At 31.0% G+C, this 12,500-nt stretch overlaps 1 protein-coding gene across 1 annotated transcript in view; it reads left to right on the top strand.

Annotated features, from left to right (window-relative positions):
• LOC137646971 (ADAMTS-like protein 5) overlaps positions 1–12,500 on the top strand; it is a 294,467-nt gene that overhangs the window by 236,942 nt on the left and 45,025 nt on the right. The window contains 2 exon segments of the mRNA XM_068380040.1: positions 548–606; positions 12,231–12,406. Coding sequence (XP_068236141.1) covers positions 559–606; positions 12,231–12,406 — 224 coding nt within the window. The 5' untranslated portion in view covers positions 548–558.

Genomic DNA, 12,500 nt, shown 5'->3' with positions numbered 1-12,500 from the left:
AAAAAAATTTGTAATAGGTCTACCGTATAAGGAGAGTGATTGAAAGTGCATACAAAGCATATATAAAATATAGCGACGGTGTTTACGTAACATTCATATGGTAACACGGGTAGGCAAATTTAAAATTTCATAAGACAAACACGAAGGCAAATAATAACTTTGAATTCGTAAAGTATCTTATGTAAAATGTCTAGAATGCTGTAAACTTGTTCACTCTCTTTTCTAATTATGGTTTTAATTGTAGTTTATATGAATATAGCCGTGCACCCACCTCGCTCCATTAAATTCCAAATGGCTGCAACATGGTCGCGTTTCTCTGTGGAATAAAAGTGAATAACTTTTCTTGAAAGTTTGCGAAAGCAGGAATTGCTGCTATTATTAATTCTGTTCAGAAAGAGGTATATGTTTGTGGAATAACTTATTATTAGCCTCTTTCAATATAGCTATGTTATGAGATATATAAGAGTATATATAATATATGATTTTCACTTTTATTTCTTTCTTTCTTTTTTAAATTAATATGATTTCATTTTTGTCTCCTATACAGATATAGCCAACATGTTGCAGTGTCATCTAGCTAGAGCTTCCAGCATACTTGCTTGTCTGGTGAGTTTGCTCAAGGATTTACTGTAAAGATTGTTTAGTGTGGTGGGGTTGGGGAGGGGGAGTGGTGTGGTTATTTACGTTAGTCATGCAAACGTTTTAAAGACAAACTTCTATTCTATTTTTTTATTTTTTTTTATAAAAATCCTCTTCACTCCTATCATGCAATTACTATGATATCTTTATTACCTGATATGTTTTAAGGGTTATTCTTCAATTCTTAAACTATGCCTACTAGAATTCAGAAAGCTATTTACTTCATCCTAATTGATAAGACAAATTTTTTAAAGAAATTTTTCTCATTGCTTCGATGGCACATCCAAATTAAACCTCTAAAATAAACTAATGTGAAATCTTGTATCATCTAATTCTCAAAAAGAAAATCAGGATCCATCGTAAAATTGAATATTCCACCTATCTTTTATGATGCTGAAAACGATTCTCCAAAGAAGAAAGAGGATATTTTAAATCCGCAGAAAAACGGTTTGATTTGTTCATAGACTGTTTTACCCATTCTCACTCTTGTTCATAGACTGATTTTGATCTCCCTTTGATTGACATAAGGAAAGAGCAATCCGCTAGTGAAGGTTTCAGTGTGCCCTTCAGTAAATAGAATTTCTAATAAAAAATACCATGATAATAAATGGACGCTATTGTAAATTATTATGAAGCTTTAAGTCTTTAGAGCTTGTTAGGCAAATGAATGTACAAATACTTCAATTAGGTCTTTGGAAAAATCAGTCTATATTTAAGACTTAATCATATACATCCGCAGCCTATTAATTTTCATTCATAAAGTATAAGAATAAAAGATATTGAATAAACATTTAAGTGTTGAGCTGTCGAAGTCCTGTTCATTTTGATGTATTTTCGCAAAAGGAAAATATATCTGATTAAAAATAAATTCTTCGGTTTTCGCTTTCCAGTTTTCTTCAGATTATCGTGAAAGAAAATATAAATGATATGTCTATATAAATATTAGGCTGCTATTAATATCAATTGATTGACAATATAATATCGACGCAAATTATCCTATTCTTTACTAAATAAAATTTTTGTTGATTCCAGTATCATTTTTTCATTTAGGATTAATCGCTTTTTTTTCGCTTAATGCATGCACAAAATTTTATGAATTTCTTAACCTCCGTAATGTCACGAATTTATCAGTTCAATAACAAATACTGATGTCATCTCGGAAAGGTCAGTCACGGTATGCGCGAGAGAGAAGTCTGGACTACGCATCTGGTTAAAAAGCAAACAACATGGTTACTGAGTTGAGTATAACAACAAACTGAACGCAACCCTGATGAAGTGTGACAGATAGTGATTAAGTGTTATGAGTTAGAAAGACAAACGAGGCACTTCAGAACTGGGATTATCGTCTCAGCATTTTTTAAGACATGGGATCCGTTTGTGCAGTTACAATAATGACTTGACCCAACTAAACACATAGTTAATGGCGTTTCTGAAAAAAGGAAGTATATAACACTATTGAGAATAAAGCAATACACAAATTACCACTGTTTAAAAAGGGTATTTGTATTTACAAATACCTCTATCGGGAACTGCATAAGATAGGCGATACCAAATTACCTAAGATTCATATAGTAACTATTCTTAACATTACAAAAAAGGAAAAAAAATATTCCAACCTTAAATGCACAGAGTATATTATAATCTTACATATTTCTTGCCTACTCCAAAAAGGATAAGATTTTGCGATGTCTGATTACTGGTCTGCTTGCTTGAATATTAAGTGTGGATTTTCAGCAGAAATCAATGGTCTCTTTACCGCAAAACAAGCAGCAGGAATGTTACCAACTTTTGAATAGAAAGGGATGTAAATTATAGGAGGAAATGTCAATGAAAAGATCTTCGTTTTGAAAGCGTACCAAGCAAACGTCTTACAGATTGAAATATGAGTTTCATGAGCTTGATTCTAAATCTTTGACATACACCCTGAAACAGTAATGTTGATTAAAAGAAAAATTAACTGGACCATCGCCAATGATGAAAAAGTTTTTTTTTTTCACTGTATATTGGTGCCGTTAATTTGTATTTTATTTGTCCCGAAGCACCAGTTACAGCTTCGTCACATTATTCACTCAACTTCGCTATTATCATGAAAATTCCGTCCTTTACTTCAACTACACGCAATGCAAGTGTAGATTGATAGGCTGTGGAAAGTGTGCTTGAGAAATTAGTTTACTTATTTTTTTTTTCTATGTTAAGATTATATCTTTAATAAAAGGACATATGAACAACAATCTTCCGTTTTGTAAGTATCAAAGCATAATCAGTCTGCATCGCTAGTCTATTAAGTAAAAAAATATCATGATGAATTAAAACTTATAATACAGAATGTCTCCATTTTTCAGGAAGCTCGGTGTACAAAGGGCTTTTTCCAAGAGCTTAAAGTATAAAATGCAGGGATGAAAAACTTTTGATATATTCTTGGATGATATTCAGGGAAGAGTAGAAAAAGTTGAAGGGGAGGACTTGAAAAAGGGTTAGATGAAAGCAGTAATGAGAAAATGTTAGACAGAAGAGAATAGGAGGAAGGAAAAATATTTTTTACATTAATGCATATGGAAACTTTATAAAAATTTCAAAAAAGAAAGATTAAAATTGGAGTGATTTGTCCTTTTGCTATGAAGAACGAAGTGGGGAAAATTTTGAATTAGGGAGAACCAACAAAATACGGATAAACTGAGAGAAAACAAACAAAAGGATGTAACCTGAAACTTACCCGAGAAGAAAGAACAAATTATTTGATCCAAAGAATATTGAAAATAGAGGTCACATTAAGAAGGAAAGAACAAATGGAAAGCGCTAAGATTGTTTTTTTCTTTTATTACAATATACAGTATTAACAGTTCATAAACGAAAACGGAAAGTTGGAAAAGTGAGTGTAAAAGAAAGGGGAGCCTCAAAGCGAATAGGAATACGTACAATATTAAATTTGCTTAATCTCGCAGATTAAATAGGGGCAAATGCGAGATCGAGATAGGATGTTAGGAATGTAAAAAAAAAGAAAACAATCACAATTTAGGCAAAGGAGCAAGATCAAATGTTTTTCTGTTCCAAATATTCAAATCATAAGTACCTATATTTTTTTCAGGACAAATGCAGCATAATAATAATAATAATAATAATAATAATAATAATAATAATAATAATAATAATAATAATAATAATAGTAATAATAATAATAATAATGCAGATTAAACTAAAAAAAAAATTATTGAATTCCTTATTAACAGTAATTCTTCTTTTCATTTATTTTTTCGAAGCTATGAGTTTTTTTTTTTATTATTATTATTTTTTTTTTTTTTTACATTTATCACCTGTGAATATGAATATACAACTATCAATGGCTCTGTAACCCCTCTGATGTAAATATCTATTTTATCTATGCTGTCCATCTGTGTTACAAAACATCTTTAAAACAGGTTTACCCGCAGTCGGTAAGTATCATGAAGCTTCCGACAAGTGACTAGAATTTTACCGATAGACAAAGAGGTCAGGGTTTTAGAGAACACAAACATTCTTGTGCATGTGTAAATTACAATCCTGTGTCTCTGAAAGAAAAAAAAATGTCAGAACATTGTGTAATGAAGCAGGATCAATTAGATTAGCTTCGAGATATAAGCGGTCACCAGTATTTATTCTTCTTCATCTATGTTCTGAAAGGTAATTGCATAAAGAGGATAAAAGAATTATAAGCACAAATAAACAATACGGTTTCACTGCATAGTTAGGTGAGCCAGTTCTTAAAGGCACCTGTTCAGATTGTAATTAGACAAAATGTAAACCTTAATATCACTAGCTATAGAAAATAAACCAGCCAAAACTATATCTAGAGTATGCAACAAATGAGTATTTTAGAAAATATAATTAGATATAAACTAGGGTGGAAACATATTTTATCATGGATATATATATATATATATATATATATATATATATATATATATATATATATGTGTGTATATATATATATACATATATATATATATATATATATATATATATATATATATATATACATATATATATATATATATATATATATATATATATATATACATATATATATATATATATATATATATATATATATAGATATATATATATATGTATATTGTAATGCAGTTCCATTCTTATTCACAAACCTCTAAAGACAACTGGATATTGCTACACTTGGTGGTCAAGTGTTCTGTTTTGAGCACCATTTTTCTTTGGGACTGTTGAATTTTTATAATGAATGGAATTTAATTCAATCTCCAAGAATTTTTTTTCCCAAAGTAGTAGAAGAGGTTAATTGAAATTAAAGTTGAGTAGCAAAAGAGCCGGCCATATTGACCCTCAACCAGAATACCAAATTTTTATACAAGACATATTCAGAATACCGTTCGATGATCTGAGACTGAATTCAACTTCAACAAAGTTTATCTAGAGGAATATTTGGTGAAAAATTAGTATAGCTTTTTAAATATTTTTAGTTTTATATCATCTATAGTAGGCTAAATGGTGATGTATTCTAGATGCTAAAAGGGAATTTTCTTGCACCAATTCCTTTGAAATTCAGTAGGTAAAGAAATAATTAGTTGAATAATAAAAAACTATATAGAGCAAACCGAAAAATAAAATTCACTAAGTTTAGAATGCTAAATAATAAGAGAACAGATTATGAAAAGGAAATGGTAGAATTGGACGATAGCACAAGAGTAGATGAATATAATATTTAAGAGATACTAAGAGAAGGTTATGATCTGGTGATGAAAAAAGTAATAAAACCAAGGGAGAACCCAATAAGTAAAATGGAAAATATCTGCGATCCAAATATTTTTTTCACAAAGTTCACTTTTAGGGAAAATCATCAGTAGAAAATTTATGTCCCACAAACAAAAGAATTTCATGAAAGAGGAATATTACTAATCCTAAAAAGGTCTACAAACTGTTCAATGTGCATTCCATTTCTTCTCTGACGAAAAAAAAAAAAAAAAAAAAAAAAGTTTAACTGGTTGTCAGTCATCTATTTTTAAAGGAACCTTTTCAACAAACCTGTTCCCATTTGCCACTTCTTCTTCAATATGATTTGAAGAGCCCCCCCCCCCCTTGCAGTTTTATTTAACTATGTTATCGTATAAAGGTGCTCTATTTCTCTGGTTTTGAATCCAATAAGTTTTTTTTTTTTTTTTTTTTTTTTTTTTTTTTTTTTTTTTTTTTTTTAAACCCTTCCACTCAATTAAATTTTCTTACCATCTTAGGTACTGAATTTGAATAAATTTGAGAATATCCTCAGTTTGGATGATTCACTTTAAAGTTACCTTTCTCCTTCCGAGACAAATTTTACATTATAAAGGTTTTTGCACTAGCTATTCATATTTAGTTCCTAATTATCGATAGAAATGTCAAGGACTATTGATCATTGGATTTTTATTTCGTTGTAATCATTATTAGTCTTAGATTCTGCTTCTATCTTCGGAATTACTGCCATCACTTGACTTTAAATTAAATTATCATTATATATCATTTTTATATCGTTCCTAATTCCAGAATTCTAGGTATAAGTATTTGAAATAATCATAGTTAAGGAATAAGACTAAATTTTTAGTTCTATAGTTCGATCTACCCTGCTCGCATCATTTCAATTTACCTCCCAATAGAACGATAAATATATTTCAATTTTATGAAAATTAACATACAAGACTGCCAATATTGTTTGGATTTTTTTTCTATTCTTTTTTTTTTTTTTTTTTTTTTTTTGCATAGACCAATGTTCATATATAAATGGACGAAATTCAACAAAGATAGTAAAATTTTAAATTCCTGATTTGCAAAGATGTAGTATATTTGGAAATGGAATTTTCATATATTCATGAATAAAGAATTCATGTTGAATCGCGCCTTGATTACATTGTTGATCCTGATCTACCGCTAGCTCCAACAGCTTTCCTCATGAAATGAACAAGTGATTTTGATTTCTTATACTTTTGCTGATGAGTCAGCGTTGATACATTTACATCTTTAGCAGAAGATGGGGTGAGGCAGTAGCTCATGTGCATCTTCAAAAGGTCATGAGAAATAAAGAAAAAAAGAACAAACAAACAGTTTAGATCCTCTCATTATTGAACATAGGAAAAGCTTCACTACGATGACTGCAACACAGCAAAAAGAAAGAGGTCATGTTATGACGTCACATGGTCTCCCACACAAGACTGAGTCCTCTTCCCATTCTTTATCTGTCATCCCAGATGGCCATGACCATATTAAAGACTATTGTGAGAGAGGAAAAGGTTGATCTCCAAAGTGACAAACCAAATGAGTCCTAATATTCCAAGTTGACAATCTATTCGTTATTCATGAGATGAACAGGAACTTAAGAATTGAATTGTCAGACAACCGTAGGAGGAGGGATCGTGCTGTAGAGAGAGAGAGAGAGAGAGAGAGAGAGAGAGAGAGAGAGAGAGAGAGAGAGAGAGAGAGAGAGAGAGAGAGAGAGTGTGTGTGTTTTTTGGGGGAACGATTTTCGTATTAAAGTCTTCCTAATGTCATGAGTGCAGCTAAACACCTATTGTAGGTTGGTCAGTGTCATCTAGAGAACAATACTATATTAGCAATGACAGGATATACAAGTATTTGATTTCATACTTCAGCCCATGAATCCAAAAGCATTCAAAGTCTCATTCCAAACGATTACAGAGGATGAATTTTGCTTTTTGGCTCTTGAACATGTAAAATATCCCGAATTTGGCAATTTCAGTGTCAAACGACCTAGAATATAATTTTATAATTATCTATTAGGAAAAACACACACACACACACACACACACACACACACACATATATATATATATATATATATATATATATATATATATATATATATAGAAATGTGTGTAATATGGTGGCCATGGCACCAGCCACCCGTCTAGATACTACCACGAGAGAGTTATTTGATCCTTTCACTGGCCTGAAAGTACTTCATTGGATATTTTTCTATGGTTACGGTTCACTTTCCCTTTGTCTTCATATACAGCAAATAGTCTGACCTATTAATTACAGATGCTCCTCTGTCCTCATACACCTGCCAACACTGAGATTACCATACAATTGTTCCTCACCCAAGGGGTTAACTACTGCACTAATTGTTCAGTGGCTACTTTCCTCATGGTAAGGTTAGACTCTTTAGCTATGGTAAGCAGCTCTTTTAGGAGAAGACACTCCAAAATGATAACATTGTTTTCTAGTCTTGGGTAGTGCCATAGCCTCTGTACCATGGTCTTCCACTGTTTGGGTTAGAGTTCTCTTGCATTTCCAACTAGGGTTGTGGCTTAGAAAGTAATAATAAAAATGATAATAATATAAGTGAGAATACAGTAAAGTGGTAAAAAGGTTTACATATCGTCATGATCAGCAAAGCTGCATTAGTCAAGTCCACTCATACTATTTTGGATTGCTGTGAGCGATCAGACATGAATCTCCCACAATCCAAATTGGCCAGTCTGGTGATGAAAACTAGCCAAACTCCACGCAAAAACTGACATGTATGATGTTTTTGAACTGCAGTGGACTAGAAACGATTGTATTTGTTGTTGTTGTTGCATGTACACACACACACATGTATATATATATATATATATATATATATATATATATATATATATATATATATATATATATATATATTATATATATATAATTTATATGTATATATATACATATATATGTATATATATACCTTTATATATATATGTATATATATATGTATGTATATATATATATATATATATATATATATATATATATATATATATATATATATATATATTATCGGATGAATGAATTCCCTATTACATGGCATGACGTTCGGAAATACCTGATATCTTCTCTCTCTCTCTCTCTCTCTCTCTCTCTCTCTCTCTCTCTCTCTCTCTCTCTCTCTCTCTCTCTCTCCGACAACAGCTAGAAAAGTAATTACTCGTAAGATCAATAGTGACATTCTGGAAATGTGTCTATTTTGCTTTTTTCATCGCTTGATTTGGGATCAAACGATTAATCTTCGGTTGCGAGTCATCGGACTTATCAATTGAAGAGAGAGAGAGAGAGAGAGAGAGAGAGAGAGAGAGAGAGAGAGAGAGAGAGAGACTCGCAATATTTTTATTTGAGTTCGAGCTTACTTGGAACCGAGTAAATTACATATGCTACTTTAAGGAGACGAGTTTGGCAGCTGGAGTTATCGAAGTGGGCGTCTACCGATATAGTAACAGTTAACAAACTCGAATTAGGAATGATGCTCCTCCCTTTTATCACTGCATCTGTCTTAAAGGTATATAAAAGAAAATGTTTTCTTTATCATCCTAAATTGTAGATGTAATATTTGGATTTTTACTTTGAATTATTAGCCCATTCTAACCATCTAAATATCGTCACTGTTATAATAGATAAACATGGTACCACACACTGAATAGCGTCCTTAACATAACAGGATTCTTGTAGTAAAGAAAAAAAAAAGTGGAAGCCGATATACAGTATAGTTACGTGAAAAGACGTTATTTCTTTAGAAAAATGAATGGCAATCTTCACAGTATTGCATATGTATATATTTTGTGTTCATGACGTATACAGAAGAGGAATAACATGAAATGAAAACAAGATTTAGCTAGAAAATATACAATGTGAAGTCCTGCTTAGATAAAAGGTATATATAAAAACAATAATTACCATATTTACGATGGAAAAATTAATAATACAAGTGTAGACATTAACTTTTTTTCTTTAAAGAAATTTGTAAGTAAATAAATCTTCACCACCACTTTGCTATTTCGTCCTTGAATATGAAAGCTTACATTATCACTATATACTTAAAATTTACTTTTTGATTTAACGAAAGTTTGGTTGGAAGAAAAACTTGAATTTTGGAAGTATTCCATTGATAATCGAAATGACTTATTAGCTTGGTACGTAGTACCCTGGCTCTTATCATTGATATTGATCATGGAAAAGCAGAACGGTTTTCATTAACTACATAACGGTGTCTTTTGTTTTTCTATTGCCCATTTTTGAGTAGCAGAACTGTATAGTATAAATACTATTTCTGTGGTATCTCAGATATGCTTAAGATTTCCAGGTTGGCTTTCTTACGATGAAAAACTAATTTGTTAATGAAAATGGAATCTTCAACAATATCTAACATGTCTTGATTTTAATGCTTCTTTTGTCCATGTTGATCACGATGCTCTTGTTTTCAAATTTAGAGAGATGGGAGTAAGAGGGTCTTTTCTTAGCATAATTATTGACTTCTTAGGTAATATTCTAAAAAGTGTAGTTGTGCACCATGCCGATTATTGGAATATACAGTAACATCTGGTGTTCCTCACATTAATATTTATATTATATACGCGTTATATGTGGCTTTGTTCTTTAAAACAAGCTCGTTACAAAATTCATAAGTTCCATCGCGCGTAGCTGCCGAATCTATTGATAAAAATCTAATTGAAACTAATGCATAGTACAATGCAAGCGGAATGATATTGAACGCTCGCTAAAGTATGATTATCAGTATAGATTAAAGGCAGTAACTACTCTTCATTAAAATCTCTTTATTAACAACTTATTTTTTATTATTTACAAATTTAAGACTCAGTGATTTTTTATCACAAATATACTTTTGAAAAAAGGTTTCAGACATTTTTTCCCCTCCAATTGCAATAAATATATGGCTAATTGAAGAAGTCTTCTGAGATTTTTTATCTAATTATTCAATCAAGACACCTTTTAAATATTCTTTCTACCTAGTCTTCAACTGCTGACTCTCATCTTACTCTTTTGGACAAAAACTTACGGTCTCTTTCGTATCCATGATCAAGATACCCTCGTTTAATTTTTGGCTTTTTTTTTTTTGAAGGCGTGCAGTAATTCTAACTGCCTTGCCTTCATCATTAGGCTCAGTACTATACAGTATTCTGAAATTTTATAATCTAGTAGTTCAATCGGTGGAACTTCAGAAGTTTAAACTTACTGCACATACTTTTCTTATGAAAAGGATGACAAAATTCCCGTTTCATAGTCTATATAGGACTTATCTGTTTAACGTTGTTTTGATATTATTCTGTTTCTCCGTTTCTTTTCAGCACTGGGCTACTTTCCCTGTTAGACCTATTGGAGTTGTAGCAATCTAGTTTTCCAATTTTGGTTTTAGCTTAACTAATAATAATAATAATAATAATAATAATAATTATGATAATAATAATAATAATATGGAACATTTTATTTTTATACAATTGACATAATAGATGACTGGATGAACATATATCTATCCGATATTTAGTGTTTTCGACGACGAAACATTTTCGTAAAGTTCAATTTTTTTGGAGTAGTAAGAAATCTGTTAATGACTTATTTATTTTATAAATGATAATTATAAAACAATTTTTTAATCTTAACGATTGAGTATCGTATTCAAAATATTTTTTTCCTATTTTATTGCATTTGAAGAAATTTCTTTCAAATCTATTGTAGGCCTATGTTATTAATATTGTTTTTAAGTACTTGTCCTTGCTATCGTCTCCTCTCACTAGTTTTATTTTATCATAGAAAGAAGTCAGCCAGGTCGAATATAAAACTCGAATACTCGCGAGATAAAGAGATAAAAATACAAATTCAGAGTAGGAAAAAATATTCTTTTTGTTTTTTGTTTTTGTATAAAACATCGGGGGATTTAATCTAGTTTCAGATTCCTCCCTTTACGCTACAAAACGACCAGAATAACACATTTGCATACATTTTCCAGACCACCGAACACGGTGAAATATTTGTGGAGGGAAATGAACCTAGACATCAGCAAAGACCCCACATTTTTTGCATTTTCTTTGGTGATAACATACGGTACCAGGTAATCTTATATTTTTTCCCGTCTTTCTAATAAGAAAAAGATAACAATTTCATGTTAATCTTATACTTTTTCCTTTTTTTAATACGAAAGAGATAACAATTTCAAGTTAAAAAATATGCTGCCCTGACCTTCCATTTTTCCTTATATTTTACGTGAAACCAAGCGTTAATTTTCCTTATATGGAACCATTGCCTTCATAGTTTCAATTTTCATTTATGAAAGCAATGATTATATTAATGCTTCTCTTAATTAAGGTATTGAAGTATCGTCCACCAACAAATATCAGAATTCTTTAAGAAGCAGAATACTTTATTTACGGCGCTTGAATAGAACATATCAGATTACAAAATGCATACAAATCTTTAAATATTTTTGACAAAGGTCCTTGGGCATGTTCATTTTATCAAATTTGGCTCTCTATCTCTAAACTGTCTACTTGTTCCTTATTTTTCTTGAAAAACTTTTATTTCATGAGATTTTGCAGTCATGAAATTCTCACAAATTTTATTTGTAGCTTCAACACGATTTTGCAAATTCCAAGCGTATTAAAAAAATAACCTCTAATGGCCGAAAAGAAATAAAGTAGTGAACAAGATAATAGAAAAACAATGAATAAGATATTGATTGAATAACCGACGTCCATTACCAATAGATATGCCCACAATTACATTCGGAAGCTATTAGAACATAACATATGTTAATTATATTTACCATTTATCTCCCACAGGTCTTTCAAGCCGGCTTGGTCACGTCTTACCAAGACCCCCCATCATACTATTCTTGGTCGCGGACGAGGGATGGGACTTCAGGGATTTCTCATCGGTCTCACATTGGTCCCAGACCTCATGTCAATGACGTCATGACAGAGTGGTCTCAGTGGAGTCCATGGGCAAGATGTTCAAGGTAAGTTAAGAAATCTCTCTAACTCTCTTCCTGACACACATACTTGTTTAGATTAAATTTTAGATTGGTGTACTAGAAATTCCGCTAAAATGTA

Source organism: Palaemon carinicauda, chromosome 9, assembly GCF_036898095.1.
Source record: "Palaemon carinicauda isolate YSFRI2023 chromosome 9, ASM3689809v2, whole genome shotgun sequence".
NCBI lineage: Eukaryota > Metazoa > Arthropoda > Malacostraca > Decapoda > Palaemonidae > Palaemon > Palaemon carinicauda.
This window is presented reverse-complemented; position numbering and strand designations above follow the sequence as displayed.